The 21,429-nt window shown below is 40.0% G+C and overlaps 1 protein-coding gene across 10 annotated transcripts in view; it reads left to right on the top strand.

The window, feature by feature from the left end:
• Positions 1 to 21,429, top strand: part of CHST9 (carbohydrate sulfotransferase 9) — a 785,034-nt gene that overhangs the window by 640,611 nt on the left and 122,994 nt on the right. For 9 of the 10 annotated variants that reach the window (XM_079942964.1, XM_079942961.1, XM_079942965.1 and 6 more), the window contains one exon: positions 17,910 to 17,948. In XM_079942964.1, the coding sequence (XP_079799090.1) occupies positions 17,910 to 17,948 (39 nt within the window). Of the gene's footprint in view, positions 1 to 11,703; positions 11,921 to 17,909; positions 17,949 to 21,429 lie in introns of those variants that run through there. The other variant, XM_079942958.1, reaches the window with a different exon arrangement.

Here is a 21,429-nt window from a genome sequence, read left to right on the forward strand (position 1 = left end):
TGAATGGATTTCAAAAACAAAGTCTGTAGTGGTAAGATGTCAGTACAGTTTGCCAGCCAAATAAGCAACTAGAGACGTTCCCATAGGTGAGTATATGAATTTGTAACTTTGGTTGAACAATGAAAATATTGATTGGGTGGTGCAGTGATAAATGGTACCACTTTACCTTCAAGAGGCAATTAGAAAATTGGATCATGCTACTTGAATTTAAAGTTTCGAACATAGAAAATTTGGTCTTGACAATAACAGCAAAAATCAGAGGCATCAAGATCAAATGAGATCATACACATGAAAGAGAAACCACTACAGAAATGTAAGGCTTCATTAGAGTAATCATTAGCAAGACTTGAAGATATTTATTGAACATGGTGATTTCCTGGAAGTCATGATATTTACAAAGTCTAATGAGACCTATTTAGTTAATCCTTTTAGAAATGACTTTAACTGTTTTTAATAACCAAATAAATATACATATGAAATTCAAATAATTTGGAATATATAATGAGACATCATTAATGAAAAAAAGACAACTAGATTTGCATGAAATTGTATGTAAAATATCACCAACTAGTTAAGACACTTCATTAAATAATGAATGTAGGAGATATGTAAATAATTTAGGCTTTTGGGGGCTAGTGGGATCCTGCCAGGTTTATGGAATCATATTGATTTTTATTTTACTGTGGTTTGAAAGTTGTTAATTTAGAGCCCTCATTTATTGAGAACATGATATTCAGTATTTCTTCTCATTTTTATAATAACCCTAATATTCAGTAGTTTAGTATTATTGCTTCTATCTTGAACGTGAGGAGCTGGAAATACATAGGGGAAAGCAATTGGCCTAGATCTTGTAACTTTTAAGTAGAAGAATGAGGATCCAAAGGCAGTCCCTCCCTTTACTTGTTAATGCCTAACAATTAATATTCAAAACATGCAATCAGTAAAAGCAGTCTTACACGGTGCTCTTTTCCTTTATTTTTAAATTCTATTGAAGTGTAGTTGATTTACAATTTGTGTTAATTTCTGCTGTACAACAAGGTGACTCACTTATACATACATATATTCTTTTTCATATTCTTTTCCCTTATGGTTTATCACAGGATATTGAATATACTTCCCTGTGCTATACAGTGTTATCCATTCTGTATATGCTGGGGGGGGGGGGGGGGGGGGACGGTTCTTATAGTTTTTAACCTTTTTGATTTTCTTGCCCAGATTCAAAATTCTTCCACCCTTCCTGAGTCGACCATTCTTTTGATAACCAAATAAACCGACTCTTCCCCCATCCCCTGTAAAGTCCAGTGTCCTCTGTCTGCCCCAGTGGGCTTATCATTTCTTCTGCTCATCAGCTATTCCATTTTCTGCTTATGTTCCTTCTCCATGTTTTATCTCCTAGAACCAAATGCTCTGCAGTGTAACAGTCCGAAACCTTTGGCCACACTATCATGCCTACCCAACTTTCGTTGATTTGGGAGGTTCAGAGAATAGTGTTCAGCACATTATAGAATTGGAAACAACTTACATTGAAAGTAGTTATTGTGGTTGCAAACGTTTGTTGGCCATTTCCTAAAAAGGGAATTTCTTATTGGTTGTATCTTTCCTTTGGTTCTGACTACCATATTCATATATAAACCTGAACCCAGCCCCTCCCTGTTTAGACCATTTTTCCCCTTACTTTTTTCAGAGTTATTTAACCTCTCAAAAAAATTAATGAATAGCTCCACAATTCCTCTTATTTTATTATACAGAAAAATCCACCCTTCCTTTTCTGCACACTCTCTCAACTAAACTATCCCAGGAATCTCACTTTCATAACCAAAGTGGCTTTTTAAGGCACCAGGGAATTTTCCTAAAGAACAGTTTCCCTAGCGATGGCATTCTGCCACCCCCAGAAGGCAGAAAGTGGCTGCCATTTGTTTTGTTTTTAATACCAAACCCTCTTTCTTGTTAACATTAGTATTTTCAACGCATATTTATTTTCACACAATGGTTATGAAAGGTACCAGAATGACAAAAATAAAATTCTTGGTTTTCCAGAATTGGGAGAATATATCCCAAAGGCCCTTGTATTCCTTTGAAAGCAGACTAAAGTCCGACCAAATGTAGCTGGCTGTGAGGTATTCTTCACTCAGCAAATTTCCTTAAAATGCATGTATTTTAATTCTGTTCCATGGAATTATTCAACCTTAAGGTTGAAATATTAAGATGCTTATTGAAGACTTTTCTGTCGCTTAAACACAGAAAGAAAAGCTCCAGGTGGTGGATCTCCTTTCTCTCCCCTTGGGTTAATATATTACAGCCCTTATTGTGTGCACCAAAACTAAACATCTTGCCAGGGGACACATACCCCATGTGTCCTGCTAAGGAGGCGGTGTGCGATGCTTGAAATGTTTGAGATGACAAATAGCCCAGCAGGTCTGGCCTCTTCTCCTCCTGCCCTGCGCTTCTGGCAATCTATTTCAAATTGTGTGTGCATTGTCAGGTGAACATGTACCCATGAGTGCCAACTTCACCCCAAGCAGTGTCCTATTGAATACGGGATTAAGTGTAAGTCTCTGGCGACCAGCCAGAGAATGAAAGTGCACTTGATCACCAGAGGCACCATCAGCTGAACAGAAGAAACCTCTATGTTCCATGCTTCTTTCAAATGTTGGTGGTGTCATATGCAATTCTGTGAAATATTTCTGAAAAGGCAAAAAATAAAAATATGCACCAACCGCATTCTTTAGATGACCAGTTCACCCATCCATGGGGCCATCATTTGGACACCAAGGACAAAATCTAGGTTTTGAACAATATTGAGTTGAAGCCAGCCTCGCCATTTTGCTTAAAGCCCAAATAGTACTTTCCAGCACAAAAATGTCCCCTCTCTGAATCTCAGGAAACAGAGTGCGGTGACTGTGTTAATAATCCTGGTGACATCCGGATGGGTAGATATTGTTGGAAGCAAGACACAGCAACCTGGCTACATCAGGCTGAATCCATGGAAATGATGGCAGAGTTCACAGCCTGCTTTTTTTTTTTCACTTTAAGGCTGAGCTATTGCAAGTGTGTGATCCGGATTTTCTAACATCTTCCTCATCTTTTTGAAATGACTCTTTTCTATATGGATATGTAGTATCACTTTTCCAGGATTTCCTACCAGTTTCTCAAGAGCTGATGTCAGCCTGCCTATTAACGCTCAGGCTTGATGTTTTTCCCCCAAATATTTGGCAGTGTCAAAACACGGTGAAAAAAAATTATCAAAGTGTTTTCTATAGATATTCAGTATTCTGAGAGAAATCTCTTATGTGTTTGAGAGTATAAGTGAGCTGTACACATGTGGAAATGACGTCTCCCCTTCCAGAGCTACCCCAGGAAAGATGAAAGGATGAAAGTAATATTACAAAGGTCTACAACCCTCCAGGCCTCCCCTCCACTGCCCTCAGCCAGATTTAAATACGGTTGGTTTAACTGGAAGATAAAAAGGCTGAAATTTACCAAAAAAAAAAAAAATGCAAATCACCTTGTAACTTTTTTCAAAAGTCTGTAGCAAATAGTGAATTGGGGAATTTAAAATCAAAGTGACAGATTGGGGCTATGTAAGCAACCAGTTCAGATAATTTTATGGAAAATAAAACTTACATATTTCACACAACAAAGGGAAAAGAATAGATTTGACCCATTTCCTAAAAACTTCAGAGAACATTTTATACAAATGAAAGTGGATCATCTCTATCTTTTAATACCATGTGAGAAGGAAAGGCTTACCCTGTCCCACTTTATTTACTTTATACCAGTATAATGTTTTCACTTTTTTAATGGATAAATTTAACAATGATTCATTTATAAAGAAATTTGATAGAATTTCATTTATTTGTATTTTACCCACTTAGAGTAAACATTGCTAAGAGTTTTTGAGATAGGAAACTGGAGACTGCACAAATAAAAATGGTAATTTAAAACAATCTGTGTCTTTCAGTTTTGTATAGAAATTAAACCAACCTCAGAAAAATCTGAGAGAGCATGTGCCATAACCAGTATGATCTTCGAAAGTCCTGGATTCAGATCCAGATTCTAACACTTACTGGGTAATCTTCAGTGAGTTCACCCTCTGAGACTTTGTTGTTTTTTCATTTATCATCTGTGGATAAAATACCTCCCCCTTCCTTCCCTTGGAGTGTTATGAGAATTCACTGAGACACTGTTTATGACCCCATCATTTCCATGCATTCTTACAGGAGCTACCCTCAGTGTTTGTGTCACGACAGACCTGCCCTGTAATTGCTGGGTCTGGGACAGGAGAACAAATATAACCCCGTTTTCTTTCTACCTTCATCACAGCCCTCCATCACAGCCCTTCCAGCATCATGAGGGGCCTCACTCACATGCACTGGGACCAGTCTGCACACACACATCCAAGCCCCAGGCATCCTTTGAACACCCCTCTACAAGCCTTGTACCAGTGGGGCAATATGGTCCCCCCTTCTAGAGTTCTGATCTGGGGAGAAAGCTCATACAACCCGGCAGGGCCTTGGGGATGTTTGGCCAGGGAAGTCTGGCATCCCAGGTACCCAGTGCATGGTCCAGGTAAGGCATGGACTCCGTGAGCAAACATTTTGGTCCTTCTCACCCTCTGTGAAGTGACATGTCTGGAAGAGCTCAAGACCGGACCCTCAAAAGTGTAGCCCCGATAGCCAGGGAGTAGTCTCACCCCCACAATTCCTGAGGCTCTCTGAAAGGCAGTCCTCTTTCCTTTCCTTCAGGTTTTATTTCTACTTCTTTTAGCATAGAAGATGTAGTGAAATAATTATTTTGCATTCCCAGTTTATTTTGCATAGAATACTACTGTTTTGTTGTTGACCTGTGTACAAGATACACAATGCTTTCAGCTGCAAGTAACTAAAAACTGTCCCTTAAACATTAAAAGGTTAAATAACCCATAACAAGAAATCTCAGGGTGGGGTGGTTCTGTGGCACATGAATTCAGAGCCTTAGGGACATCCTCCTGGGGTCTGTTCCCTTCAGTCATCCTTGCAGTGCGTGCTGTTCTTCTCCTGTTCCAGGCATCATACCTAGATGTGACAACATCCACCGAAAGAAAAGAAGGTACATAAACTCAAAATGGATTAAAGACCTAAATGTGACGCCAGACACCATCAAACTCTTAGAGGAAAACGTAGGCAGAACACTCCATGACAAATCACAGCAATATCCTTTTTGACCCACCTCCTAGAGAACTGGAAATAAAAAAAAAAACAACACAAATAGGACCTAATGAAGCTTAAAAGCTTTTGCACAGCAAAGGAAACCATAAACAAGATGAAAAGACAACCCTCAGAATGGGAGAAGATATTTGCACATGAAGCAACTGACAAAGGATTAATCTCCAAAACTTATAAGCAGCTCATGCAGCTCAATATGAAAAAAACAAATGACCCAATCCAAAAATGGGCAGAAGACCTAAATAGACATTTCTCCAAAGAAGATATACAGATTGCCAACAAACACATGAAAGAATGCTCAATATCATTAATCATTAAAGAAATGCAAATCAAAACCACAGTGAGATATCTCACACCGGTCAGAATGGCCATCATCAAAAAATCTAGAAACAATAAATGCTGGAGAGGGTGTGGAGAAAAGGGAACACTCTTGCAGTGTTGGTGGGAACGTAAATTGATACAGCCACTATGGAGAACAGTATGGAGGTTCCTTAAAAAACTAAAAATAGAACTACCATACGACCCAGCAATCCCACTACTGGGCATATACCCTGAGAAAACCATAATTCAAAAAGAGTCATGTACCAAAATGTTCATTGCAGCTCTATTTACAATAGCCAGGACATGGAAGCAACTTAAGTGTCCATCGACAGATGAATGGATAAAGAAGATGTGGCACATATATACGATGGAATATTACTCAGCCATAAAAAGAAACAAAATTGAGTTATTTGTAGTGAGGTGGATGGACCTAGAGTCTGTCATACAGAGTGAAGTAAGTCATAAAGAGAAAAACAAATACCATATGCTAACACATATATATGGAATCTAAGGGGAAAAAAATGGTCACGAAGAACCTAGGGGCAAGACGGGAATAATGACACAGACCTACTAGAGAATGGACTTGAAGACACAGGGAGGGGGAAAGGTAAGCTGGGACGAAGTGAGAGAGTGGCATGGACATATGTACACTACCAAATATAAAATAGATAGCTAGCGGGAAGCAGCCGTGTAGCACAGGGAGATCAGCTCGGTGCTTTGTGACCCCCTAGAGGGGTGGGATAGGGAGGGTGGGAGGGAGACGCAAGAGGGAAGAGATATGGAGATATATGTATATGTATAGCTGATTCACTTTGTTATAAAGCAGAAACTAACACACCATTGTAAAGCAATTATACTCCAATAAAGGTGCTAAAAAAGAAAGAAAAATTTAAAAAAAGAAAAGAAAAGAAAGGAAAAGAAAAGAAGATGTTTTCTCCCATCTCTTGTTTTTTATTGGCATGGGAAACCTTTCAATGAAATTCTTCAACAGAATTCATCTGACATGTCATTGGCCAGAAATGTCAAATGATCATCGAAAGAAAGGGGAGTGGGACCACGATGATGAGTTTATGTCAGTCATGTTTCATCCACGTCATCCATGTGACTGGAGGGGAGGCACTCAGCTGTGTCTGCCACGGTACACACGGCTAGAAAGTCACTCCCCTCCCCTGGGAATGCCAGCTTCTCAATCTTGTGCAGATCTAAGCTTGCAGTGGCTGAAGTCGGGGAGAAGACTCTCCTCCACGCTCCCACTCCCTTCCTGTGTTCACCTGCACCCTCTTCGGGGTGGGGGAGTGGGGGTGCTCTACTTCCTGTCTTTCTGGGTAAGCTGCATCAGAAGGAGCTCCCCTCTGCACTGTGTCAGCCTTGGCTTGCTTTTTCCCAAAATCAGCATCTCACACCGAACACCAATAAAAGATTTCGCCAGAAGATAACTTGTTGCCTTAGGTGTTCAGATGATATTTATTTCCCTTCCCTCCTGGAGCGTCTCCTCTTCTGTCTCTATTATTAGGTAAAGGCCCACTTCCAGCCCCTGCTGGAGGCCGCATCCATTGAGCCAGTCAACAGACTCTGCTTTCCACAGCCCTTCCCTTGGCCGTGAGTTTCTTGTCTACTCTTTTTTGTTTTTTGCGGTACGCGGGCCTCTCACTGTTGTGGCCTCTCCCGTTGCGGAGCACAGGCTCCGGACGCGCAGGCTCAGCGGCCATGGCTCACGGAGCCAGCCGCTCCGCAACATATGGGATCTTCCCAGACCGGGGCACGAACCCATGTCCCCTGCATCGGCAGGAGGACTGTCAACCACCGCGCCACCAGGGAAGCCCTCTTGTCTACTCTTTACAGAGTGTTGCAGACAAAATACTGAGCCTTCTGCCCGTCATGTCATAGGGGCTTGACAGCATTTCTCTCTTGTTGCTTTCTCTGAAGGACCCAAGTGTTGGTGAGCCTCTTCCCCAATACATCAAATGGACTAGATCATTAACAACTTTTCTAGTAAACTCGGGTAGTCAATCAGGTTTACAGAGGATAGTTTTACAAGATCACAAAGTACACTGCAAAGCCTGAAAGCAGTAAATCCATGGCCACTAATCTACGTACACTTTCTTCATCGTCTTCCTTCAGTCTGTGAAATAAGAGCTTCCCTGCATGTTTAAGGCCCAAACCTTTGATGCAGGTCAATGTGAAGGAAAGGATAAGTATGATGAGGATTTTTTAAAGATAAAAAAGGAAAAACTTGGGGCTACTGGGAATGTAAATGGTGCTGACATCTCAAAGAATAAATGAAGCTCACCTCTGGCCCCTAGCAGCTTTCTTCACAGGCTAATGAGGAGATGATTAAGAACACAGGAGAGAGCAGTGAAATGTGCTCATTTCCTTCAGATGAAAAGCTGGGCTGGATTGTGTGTCCGTGAGCCAAATAAATTGTATTTGAAGTGAACAAACTCCAACTTCACAAGCATAGTGTCTGACTGGACTCAAATCATTACCTTTCTTAATGAAATGTTTCCCCTTGTCACCTTCATACAGAAAATGAACCCTAAATAATATCAAAGCTCTTAATTCAATATAGATTCTACTAATTTATCATTTAAAAGTAAATCTACCCAGGGAAAGTAAGATAATTTTAAATTATTTAGCAGAAATGGCTGTTGAATCTTTTCAGTGTTTCAGTTCAGCAGGTTTCTGTATAATTTCCAACCATCAGCGATAAAGTTTTTGAAGCCTGGATGAATATTTAAATGTTGTTTCAAACGGGTGCCTCATTTGATGGTTGACAAGTTCTGAAATTCTACATAATTGGCAAGTCTCCACTTTACTTTTGATCAATAACCTGGACATAGGCTAATACTGTAATACCTTTATTAAACCAAAGTACATATTAATCTATATAGATTATACATAAATTAACCATACTCAATAATAACATGTTTCGTTCTGTGTCATGAAGAGGAATAAATTTAAATGCTAAAATGCTGGATAATAGAACATATTTATAGGTATAGTTGAGCGAGCCATCTTAGGAAAGAAGGAACCTAGGTGAGCCCTGCTTTAAGGGAAAAAAAAATCAATATATACTGGTATATATTGATAGGTTTATCAATAAATATTCTTACTATGAAAACAGAAAAAGGAAATGTCCTTATTATCTTTTGATTATAACAAAGTATGCCAAAACTTAATGGTATAAAACAAACATTTATTTTGCTTTCAGTTTTGTAGGTTAGAAATTTTGAAAAGGTTCAGGTGGGCAGTTTGTCTAATCCATATGGTGTTCGCTGAAGCAACTGGAGCTGGAAAATCCACTTCCAGGATTGCCTCATCATCCACACAACGTTTGGCACCTGGGTTGGTGTGGCTGGAACAGCTAGTTGTCAGTCGTGTATGGTTCAGGCAGCTCACGGTCCACGGGGCCTCCAGGTGTGGCTTGCTTGAGCTTCCTTACAGCATGGTGGTCTCAGGGTAGTCTTTCTTACATTATGGCCAGACTTCTCTCAGAGCAAGTATTAAAAGACTCGGGAAGTGGGAGCTGCCTGATTTTCAAGGCCTAGAAACTGGCATTTCCAGCATATTCTACTCGTTAAGCAATTTACGAAGGCCTGGACAGTTCAGCAGGAAGGAAACTGACTCCGCCTCTTAAAACATGGTCATTGTTATTCTAGCACAGGACTGAATAATTATATTATGAAAAGATTCTTTATTTTGCAAAATAATTCATTCCTATTTCTTTTATATAATGAAGATTCCAAGGGCACCTAGAATATTATGTCACTTAAGAATAATTATTCACGGGGCTTCCCTGGTGGCGCAGTGGTTAAGAATCTGCCTGCCAGTGCAGGGGACACGGGTTCAAGCCCTGATCCGGGAAGATCCCACATGCCGCAGAGCAACTAAGCCTGTGCGCTACAACTACTGAGCCTGTGCTCTAGGGCCCATGAGCCACAACTACTGAGCCCACGTGCCACAACTACTGAAGCCCGTGCGCCTAGAGTCCGTGCTCCACAACAAGAGAAGCCACCATAACGAGAAGCCTGCGCACTGCAACAAAGAGTAGCCCCCGCTCGCCGCAACTAGAGAAAAGCTTGTGTGCAGCAGCGCAGACCCAACGCAGCCAAAAAGTAAATAAATAAAATAAAATAAAATAATTTATTTAAAAAAAGAATAATTATTCACACCTAACGTACAAGGAACATGTTATTGTACAAAGGAAAGTACAAATGCACGCATCCCTGCTTTGGTCAGTAGCTGAAACATATATTAGTAAAACTAGCATTCCCATTTTGCAGAGATATTTAAGACCTGGGTTTGTGTTGATTGGATTTTTTTTCCAGTCTGACTTCAACATCTAAAGGTCTTCCAAAAAACTTCTCTGCCAACAAATGACTGCTTCAGAATGAGGTTCTGAATATCAAAAGGTTTACTTTAAGATTTAATTCACCCAGGCCAATGTTGGGAATCTGAAAGGAACTGTTGCTTGTCACATTAATTATGTGCTTGTCAGGTGGATCTAAGTCGGAAGAAATTCTATACTTGAGAATTTCCAAGAGAACATAAAACTGTTGTTTCTCCTACTGATTTTCCTATTTCTCTGTAGAGGGGTCAGCCCAGGAAAAATCTTTGAGCATTCAGTTCTTCTCAGGCTTTTTACACACGATGACGGATGGCAGACCCCAGGGCTGGGGGGGCGCAGATGGAGTATCAGCTCTGCCAGGGCAGATGGCCAAGCTCAGAGGCCAGATCTATCGGTATCGATACGTTTCTGAAGGGCCGTTTTCTGTGGCTCAGTATACACTGTCTGGAGCTCACAGCATGCAGTGTGCTCATAATGGCTCTGACTGCCTAAGCATCCTAGTGACATATCAACTCAGCAAATAGAAACGGACAAAAGAGCAAGTGGAGTTTATCTAAACGTGCAGGAGGGTAGTGAGGGTCCACAGCCATAGAGGCTCATCACAGTGTCTGCTGAGGCCAGTGCCGTTTCAGCATCAGCATAAATCCAGGTATCAATAATAAAATAAACTCCTCTGCCTTTTTGTACAATTGACCAAAGAGAAACTATGCAGTTTCTACAGTCTATTTTGTTTAACTTTTTATTTTATATTGGAGTATAGTTGATTAACAATGTTGTGTTAGTTTCAGGTGTACAACAGAGTGATTCAGTTATACATATACGTGTATCTATTCTTTTTCAACTTCTTCTCCCATTTAGGTCATTATATAATATCGATCAGAGTTCCTTGTGCTATATAATAGGTCCTTTTTGGTTTTAGACTAGCTGGTCTTTACAGTGGCTTAGTTATGTGTCTCTGTTCCTGCCCTATAGTACGGTACTTAAAATCTTCTCAAATCCCTGTTTGTACAACTTCTTTTGGTATTATTGAAAGATAGTATTTACCTATCTAACTAAAGAGACCTGTGAATCTTGGAAATGTCAAGTTGTTCAAGGTCTTACCATTTGTTTCAAGGACTAAGTTCTGGTAATGAGGTCCTCTAGTTTCTAGAAAAGCTCTCCCTTTCTATTTAGACTGTATCAGACTGTTGACAGTTCCATAGCTGCTGGTCAGTACAAAATATGGGTAGGGATTTGGACCACACATGCTGGGTTCTAAAATCGTGTCATCTGAGCTCATAATTGGGGAGAGTTTTGCCATATCAATGTGTTTTATCAAACCAATTTGTATTTGGAAAGAGTTACGAGGAGAGGAAAGGAATTCACTAAAGTGAAAAGCTAGTTCTCAATTAGAAATTCTAAGGGAAAGCAAGAAAGAGATGTGATGGTAAAAATCCGAAGAAACTCTCAAAATAAACTTTATAATATTTGTGTAAACAAAGCCATTGACCTTGAGAATATGTAGAAGTATCATATGTTACCAGGGACCACCTGACATGGAACATTCATAAAGAGAAGCACCTGGCAATACGCTATGTTGCTATTTTCCAGGCACTGAAGTGAGAACATTATAAACGTGATTGCATTATGCACTCAAAATATTTAGGATTATTATCAAACACATTATTTTGTTTAACCCTCACAATGACCCTGTGAAGCAGGAACTAGTATTATCCCTATTTCCAGATAAATACAATTTAGAGAGGTTAAATGATAGTGTCCCACATTGATTAAGTGGAAGAGCTCTTTACCACTCTACAGACCTGCCTGTAATCACCGCAGCCAGTAAGCTCAGAAAGGGTACAAATCTCAGCTTCAAAGTCTAATCCTGCTAATCACTAACTGGAACCTTGTGCCATTTCAGAGAATTTCCTGAGCCTCCTTTCTCCACTGGAAAATGCAAGTAATTTTCATCTACTCCATGAATTGGTGACTGAGAAATTGGTGTGCAGTGAGGAAAGCCTGATAAGATTCCATGACAGACTTTATTACACAATGATGGAAGCAGGTAGAAGAGCGTATATTTTGGAGATTAGACTATATCTGATTGTAAAATCACAGGACACACGCCACATTTAATGCATTATGTATATGTAGATATATGAATATATATACACATATATGTGTATACCCACTATTTGTATATGTGTATACACATAAATACGTATATATGTGTGCACAGAATTTTCTTTTCATTAGAAGTGGCATAAGATACTGACTTGTGATACAAGCACCGTGCTCATTATTGGTGAGACATCGTTGGGTTGCCATGTATGTGTCTGTGGTTTTCAAAGATCAGAAACAATCACTTCGATGAAGGGACTACTTCCGTACTGAAGTACTGAAATGTGCTTTAAGTGGATATATATTTAATGTTTCTCCATGAAACCATATCGACCCCAAGTCTAAAATAGCTTTGAAAAATATCGACTAAGTTAGTTGTGAAAATTAAAGTAAATAATTTTTAAGTGTTATTAGGGTGCCGACTCATAGTAGGTACTGAATAAATACCAAACTACTAAAAAAGGTCAAAATCTGAAGGTCTTTTTGGCATTCTACTCCTGAAACATTATTATTAGGTATTTAGCAGCTAAAATAAGCAGTTCATTTATTCAGACAGATAATTTGATAAATAATGAAGAGCTAGTTTTTAAAAAGTCGATGGAAATATTTTAACAAAATAATTTATTCAGGCAACCCTCCAAACCTAGGGACTGATTACATACGGCTTATGGATAGACATCCAAATGCTTACTCCTCCCTGCCTTTCACCCCAACTATTTTTTATCCTCTCGTTATTTATTTGCCACTAAGTAGTTCAGTGATTTGGCAAAGTTATTTACCAAATTTCTACCAAGTTTTCTTACCTGAAAATCGGTAGAATGTAAAGTCTCATAATACTGTGAAGATAAAATGAATGAACACATATAATATGTTGATTACAGTGATGAGCGCATAGATATTGTTTAATAAACATTAGCTACTATTATTAGCATGATTATAAAAATAGCACTCTGCTAATACACTTGGAAACAATACTGGAAGTAAAACTCAAATTGTTTATGTTTTCAGTTGAAATACAAGACTTAGGTAGAGATAGATACAATAGATAAATATAGATAAACAGATACTATGTATATGTATGTCTTGTGTACACACACACACACACACACACACGCGCGCGCACAAGCACTAGAGAGAGAAGAGGAGACAACAGAAAGGAACATGTATTGAGGAGATACTCTATGCCTTGTTCCCAGGGTTACATAGCTCCTAAGAACCAGTGGTTAAGACAGGAAGTCACTCCATCTAACTCCAAAGCCCATGTTTATTTCACTATATCATGCTATTTCCTGTGGGAAGAGATTGGCTGAGAAAAACCTTGCATGTAGGTGAATTTTATTTGCATTTAGATGAATATATAAAATATATAAAATTCATATCCTCTCTGATTACAATCAATAAGCAGAAATCTTTGGTATACTAATACCCAAAACAACAGTAATTTTTTAAGCTATTGATAAAGGCATTTTTTTCCCCCATTACTCAAATGCTCATTCTGAAGATTACTTTTCTCTTAGGTCTTGCATTAAAATAGCTAAACATGCAATAGTGGTGATCTGTGTATTAGGCTGGCTCTACAAATCAGCTAGCACTGTAACCTAGTAACCCCGTCTGTAACTGAGGCATTTGAAGTGAGTGAATCTTAAAGCCCCGCCCTCTCTAAGTCCCTATAAAGGAAACAGAATTAAAACCCTACCTCCTTCTATTTTTCCTAGTTAACTCAGAAGTAGAGAAGTACTACAGATTCTCATTATCCAGAAATATTGCCAGCACTTTTCCATTAAAGTCTAGGTGAAACAAACGGTATTAAAAAAAAATTCATGGGAGTTCACATTATATTATCTGGTAGTTACAATACTCTCCCCCGCTGCCTTTTTAAAAATAAGTAGTGTGTGCACAGTAATTTTCCTTGTCATGATTCTATGCCATCTTCATAGTGCATTTTGCCAAAGAAACATCGGACATAAATGAACATTCTCAGGTATCCTAGCAACAGGATGTGATTAATAATACCTCTCAGAGCAGGGCAGATAAAATGCCTGTGACTGAACGCACACTCAGAACTGGCACTGAGAAATTGGTAGCGCAGTAAGGGAAGCTTGATAAGATTCCATGACACACTTTATTACACATGATGGAAGCAGGTAGAAGAGAGAGTATATTTTGGAGATTAGACTATGTCAGATTGTAAAATTACAAGATATATATCACATGTACATATATGTAATGCATTATATGTATGTATATATGCATATATGTACATGCATATGTGTATACCCACTATTTGTATATATGTATAGACATAAATATATATATATGTGTGCACAAAATTTTCTTTTCATTAGAGGTGACATAAGATACTGAGTTGTGGTACAAACACCCTGCTCATTATTGGTGAGACATCTTGGATTGCCGTTTAGGTGCCTGTGGTTTTAAAAGATCAGAAACAATCACTTCGATTAAGGAGCTATTTCCGTACTGAAGTACTGAAATGTGCTATAAGTGGATATATATTTAATGTTTCTCCATGAAACCCTATCAACCCCAACTCTAAAATAGCTTTTAAAAATATCAGAACTCAGTTTATATAAATAAATAGCCATGAGATGTGGAATTTTAATGTTCAACTAAATACATTTTCTCAGAAGAAAAGTTGGTAAAACTTCTATTAAGTGGTAAATGAACCCAAACTTTCATAATAAAATTATCCCATAAGTGTTAGTTATGTAATACTGTATAACAGTTTACCCAAAACTTAGCAGCTGAAAACAACAGTAAACATTTATCATGTGACACGGTTTCTGTGGGGAACTCTGGAGTGGCTGGTTGGGTTGTTCTGGGTCAGGGTCTCGCAGGAAGTTGCAGTCAAGGAGACAGCCAGAGCTGCGGCCATGTGAAGGTTTGAGTGAGGCTAGAGAACGCGCTGTTCATGTGTGGGCAAGTTGATGCTGACTGCTGGCAGGAGGCCTCAGTTCCTCATTGGTTGTTGACTGGAGCCCTTGGTTCCTCACTGGCTATGGACAGGAGGTCTCAGTTCCTCTTTGGCTGTTGACGGTGGCCTCAATTCCCCATTGGCTCTTGACTAGAGGCCTCAGTTCCTCATTGGCTGTTGACAGGAGGCCTCAGTTCCTCATTGGCTGTTGACAGGAGACCTCAGTTCCTTGCCACATGGGTCTCTCCTTTGGGCTGCTTGGGTGTCCTTGTAACATATTATCTAGCTTTCCTCAGAGGAAGTACTCTGAGAGACTACAAAATGGAAGCCACAATGCTTTTCGAGGCCCAACCTTGGAAATCACACTTGATTATTTCTGCAAAACCCTACTGGTTACAAGTCAGTCTAATTCAGTGTGGGAGAAGACAACACAAGGATACAAATGCCAGGAGGTGGGAAGACGAGGATCATTGGGGTCACCTTGGAGGCTGGCTACCACACCCTGTTATTAATCTTCAATACATTCATTGTCAACTTTAAGGATTTATGATGCATTCTTAGACAAGTTAAAGACTCTCCAAAAAGATAGGGTTTTTGAAACATCTTTTTTATAATTTTTTTTAATGATTCAGGACTTGAATAGCATTTTTGAAAATTCATGAAAGTGTTTGAGGCCCCTAGTATATAAAAATTTATAATCAAAGGTACATAGTGGCTTGCCCAATAAAAATCTTTAATGAGGAGGTACCCCATCATACTTGGTAATGAATGAAACCTTTAAATGGGCCATTCATGCCATTTATCTGTTTGTATCATTGAAATAAATTGCATCAAACAAGTCCTCTGGAAATCACCCAAATGAATAGAATGTGAGATTAATCAAGATGCCAGTTAAATGAATTCTACACTTCGGGCAGCTGCACAGGGGAAGGATTATACGTTTTCCACCTTACAGTCTAGGATTTTAAAAGACACGAAGGGCTGATAGAAAAACTTAAAGTTTACATGAGCTTCCATAAACTCTCAGTAACTAGCTCCATCTGTGACAAGTTGATAAACGACAAGAAGGTGATGGCTGGAAGGGTGGCCCTCACTTACTCATCGCAAAACCAAGGCTCTCACCTCAACTGTGGTGTTTACACACACCACTGCCCTGGTGCAATGTTTCCTATCTAAGCCTGTAAACATGCTGAAGGGTCCCAGAAACCCTGGCTGAACTCCTGCCCAAACTGTTACCTCATCTCATTCATGTTTGTGCTGGCAAATGTCGTGAACAAGTCATTTCCTCCTCAGCCTCATCTTCCTCGTCGCCCACTGCTCTTCAGACCCTCACAGCCTCTTACTATCCCCTCTCTGCTAAAACTTCTCACTCATAGTCTAGCAACAACCACGTGAACTCAGCGGTATCGGACGCTGTTGGCACCCCTGATACTTCTTAAAACTTTATTTATGGTACATGACTTTGTGCTCTTTTGATCTCCATGGAGGTCTGCTTCTCCTTCTGTCTTCTCATCGTCCTTCATCACAATACAAGAGTAGAATTTTTGTTTTCTTGGTCACTGTCTTCAGCCCAGCCCTCTGTTCTGTCTGTCTTTATGTTTCCATTTCCCCCCCTCAGCTCCAGCCATCTTCTCAAGATGCACATTTTCTGCATCTATAATTTCAGTTTTGATCTCTCTCCCAAACTCCGTCTCCTGGTAGCACTTCAAACTCATGAAGTCCAAAACTGAACTCATCATTCCCATGCTCCCACCCTATTTTACCATTTCCCCAAATTGCATCACCACACCCAAAGTCAACTAGCAGCCATTCATCTTGACCTTTCCTTTTCCCTTGCACTTCATATTTTGTAAACTCCTGGACCCTATAGGTTCTGCCTTCCTACCGTCTCCTACACCCCTCACTTCCCTCCTCTCTGCTCCCACTGTCATACGCAACCAATTACCTCTTGCCCAACCTCTGGGACGGGGTCCCCCACTCCCCGGCTGCAGACCTTTGGAACCAGGCTGCAGGAGGTGAGCGGCGAGCGAGTGAGCAAGGCTTCATCTGCTGCTCTCCATCGCTCCCCATCGCTCCCCACCGCTCCCCACCACTCCCCACCACTCCCCATCGCTCCCCATTGCTCCCCACCACTCCCCACTGCTCCCTACTGCTCCCCACCGCTCCCCATAACTCCCCACCACTCCCCACCGCTCCCCATCGCTCCCCACCACTCCCCATCACTTGCATTACCACGTGAACCATCCCTCCCCTCCCTCGTCCATGGAAAAATTGTCTTCCACGAAACCGGTCCCTGGTGCCAAAAAGGTTGGGGACCGCTGCTCTAGGATACTTCCTCCTATGGAAAGCTACTCTCATTCAGGTTTTTAAAGCAAGCCCTAAACATGACCGTTCTTGCTCAAATAGCCTTGTCCTACATAGCCCATTACTGTTTCTTTTGCCAACAATCAATCCTTTCCCCTTTTCAAATTCCCCAAATCACATGTATCTCTTAAGGTCCAAATCTAATACTACTTTCTCCGTAACTTCCTGGCACCCTTTTATTTCTTAAAATAATCGTTTCATTCTCTCATGTCTTTAAACATTTATACCCTTTGGGGGCACATCTCATTTCATGTTATGTTGTCTGTCCTTTACCTTCCCAAGTAGGTTGTAAGAGGCCATGGTCTTATCTTAGTCAGGTGTCTACCCCCATGTAGAACAGTTTGTTCTATGGGGATTTGCACCTTGTAGGTTTATTGTTGAGTAAATGGCTCTTACTAACAAGATTTTTTAAACCCAGAAGCATGTTTAATGCATACTCATTAATTTTTGACTTTCGTAAATTGATTTGAGAATATTTTTCACCCCTTTCCTCTGTGCCCAGTCATCTCTAGAAGAATGTTGGACACGGCTGACCTAGTGACTGTGTCTGGAAATTACCATAAACTGGGCTTTCATCTTAGTTGCATCATATTCTCATGGCTGCACATTGTAACTGACCTGCCACTTCTTATTTCAGGGAGAGTGGAGCAGAAAAGAGAACAAAGAGCAGCTTCAGGTAAGATGTTGACTAATTGGCCTCAGCTTTATGTCGTGTTTTTACTTCCACCTTGGAAAAAAAGTCTATTTGCAATGTAGTATTCAAAAACCTACCTAAAACTGTAATAGTTTATAATCCTAGACTTGACTGATTTTAAATTAATTAATATAAATGAATGCATTTAGCTTTTTCATTTCCACATCAGTCATGTCCTTTTCATCCTATCTTTCTATTCAAACAAAAATGAGATGGCCTGTTATTTAATTTTTCCATGATTATCCATTTAAAATGTAAGTGTTGCAAGCGCCGATTTCAAAATATGAAGGTTGTAATCGTTGACAACTATTTCATCTTCCCAAATACGTATGAATCTCGATTATTTTTCTTAAACCCATTTATGTAGCTAATGTTTTTCAGGACAGTGTCAACTACTTAACCAAGAAGAATCTTTACATTTTGGAGAAATTTTAAAAAACATTCCACTTCTAAATCCTAATATATATTCAGAAGTGAGTGACGCTTTGTCGCAATGCCATTGCACATAGTAGGGGGTCAATATTTGCTATCTAATACAAAAAAGTCTTTACATTTCCATATTTTATCACTTGGCTTTTGGCTTAAAGTCATAAGGTAAGATAAATTTACCAATTAGATCTTTGCATGAGGGCAATCTTCCAGCTCCCAATGCCCTAAACTTGTCAATATTTGTAGAGAATTCTAAGGGTGCCCACCACCCTTCCGAAGTCTTCACCAACCCACTATTTTATGATATGTGGGAGCGCCCAACATAAAGACACGTTACTCCCAAACACCATCTTTTTTCATTTTTTTAGTCTGGTAACAATGCATTATGTGTGTTTCCAAACAGTGACGTCAACAGAAGACCAAAATCTGTGTTAATCAAAAAATGTGTAAACAGCCTAAACCCCTGTCTCTTTTCTGCTTCCCAACCTTAGCATTCATCTCAGACAACTGGGCAACTCACTACCTGCATGATTTCCCTCTTAGATGTTATTGTTTGCATTCTCCTTGTGGCTCTTTTAAAACCTGATCACGAATACCAGAAAAAATGTAAAGGCAAGCAAGTATCTGGTGTCCTCACAGATGTACTTTCCTCTATTATTGCTCCTTGGGGGAAAATTATTTATACTGTTTCTGAAATGCTATTGCTATGATCCTGTAGGTATGGGCTTAAATAAACTTTATAGTTGGGAAGAAAGCTAAATTGGCCAAAGTGTTAAACCAAATGCCTCTTTCAGTTCCCTCCATGCTCATAGATTCTGATATGCTGTGTGACCAAGGTGACACAAAGGACTAGAGAGAGAGGCAGGAAATGAACTCAGATTTCTTCATTCCTTATTCTTCCCAGTGTCCCCCATTCCTAAGCTTTCTTTTTAAATCAGATTGCTAGTCAGTTTGACACTGTATTAGGCTTCTTGCTTAATAAAATATTTTTCAACAGTTGGAAAATCTTTTTAAGGCAACAGGAGACACTAATCACCAGGGTTCTGAGGAAACTCCCTTTATTAACGGAGCTAATTTTCCCCAGCTGATTCACAGCCTGTCACTGTGTCCCATTTCTATGAGAAAGTGAAAGAAACTTTCTATGAGAAAGTGAAGTCAAGGAGAACTAATGGACAGAGCTCAAATTATTGGGGACATTTTTTTGACTCCTCATTTCAAAGAACACAAATCCTGCCCTGGGGAAATCGACATTTGTAAAGATAGTCTGAGTTTTCAAAATTGAGACATAACCTTTGCCAGTGTGGTCCTAAGTATCACCATGTTCAATTTGTGGTGCTAGAATGAATGTCTGCCTCTTTATAAAGCATGTGCCTGAGATACCAAGAACACCATGGGCATCCCTGCTTCTCACTTCCTGCCTGGACTTCTTTATATCATTCGTTGTTCATTCTGCTCAGATTCTATGTCCTGCTTGCTGTATTAGACAATACACCCCACACCCTTTTGCTTATATTGGGTCTATCTCCCAGTATGGGAGAAAGAATTTAGAAGAAAAATATTGTAGACAAAAAAAAAAATTCCCCATTAAAATAGGGACTTCCAGGACCCTCACTTTTTGGGTAGGTAAAGTTGCACTAAGAATCTTGCACTAAGATGAAAGTTACAGAGGTAAGTTTTTACTCAGAAAAATAAATAACTTTCTAACAAGGAAACCTCTCCAGGACTGGAAAGAATGAGATTGTGTGAGTAAAACTGTACAAAGGTTGGGCCATCACCTGCAAGGGATGTTGATAAGAGATTCATGAAGAGTTTGGTTGGATCAGTCCTAAAGTTCTTTCCAATTTTATGTCTATGATTCTACTTACCATTATTACTTTATTGAAATGGTTCTACTGTGTGTGTACGGATCAACACAAAATAAAGCCTTCTAGGGCTTCCCTGGTGGCGCTGTGGTTGAGAGTCCACCTGCCAATGCAGGGGACACGGGTTCGTGCCTAGGTCCGGGAAGATCCCACATGCCGCGGAGGGGCTGGGCCCGTGAGCCATGGCCGCTGGGCCTGCGCGTCCGGAGCCCGTGCTTCGCAATGGGAGAGGCCACAGCAGTGAGAGGCCCGCGTACCACAAAAAAATTAAAAAATAAAGCTTTCTAAATGGCTCACATTATATAACTGGATGAATCATGTTCCAAAACTTAGCTAAATCAGTTTAGACTGAGTTGCTTAGTGGAGCATATAACTAATAGGACTAAGACTATGAAATAAAATTCTTCTATAGGATATTTAGCTTCTTTGGGGGAAAAGTTGTTGTTTGCAACCCCAGCTGTCATTTCAAGTATGATGCTGTTTTCGATAATCCAGGAATGAGTCACAAGAGAATATGTATAACCTGATATCATTTTTGAAAAGCTATGGTAAGCTTAGTCACTTTTGAAAAATAATTCAAAACATATGCCTCCTGACATTGGATTTGGAAACCCGTGTCAAATTCATAAAACATGGCCAGCAACATCAAAGCTAAATTTGGCTATTTGGGTTGGTAAAGAATATTTAAAATATGTGGTGGTGTAATGGTAAACAGACAAATATTAGGAGTTGTGTTACTAATATCGTCAATTACCTATTCGCCCTTGAGTATTTTAAGGACCCAATGTCCTCACCAGAAAAATAGAAAAAAAAAGAAAAAAAAACAGCTATATTCCATAGATATCTGCCTAAAACCTTTATTGAGTTTGAAGTGTTTTTATCTTATTAGAAAAATCCCTTTTGAGGTCAAGGAATTCTTGCTCTTTAAAAAGCAACACAGGGCTTCCCTGGTGGTGCGGTGGTTGAGAGTCCGCCTGCCGATGCAGGGGACGCGGGTTCGTGCCCCGGTCCGGGAAGATCCCACATGCCGCGGAGCGGCTGGGCCCGTGAGCCACGGCTGCTTGGCCTGCGCGTCTGGAGCCTGTGCTCCGCAACGGGAGAGGCCACAACAGTGAGAGGCCCACGTACCACACACACACAAAAAAAGCAACACAGCAAAAAATACAAAAAAT

The sequence above is a fragment of the Stenella coeruleoalba genome (genome assembly GCF_951394435.1).
Source record: "Stenella coeruleoalba genome assembly, chromosome: 14".
NCBI classification, from domain to species: Eukaryota; Metazoa; Chordata; class Mammalia; order Artiodactyla; family Delphinidae; genus Stenella; species Stenella coeruleoalba.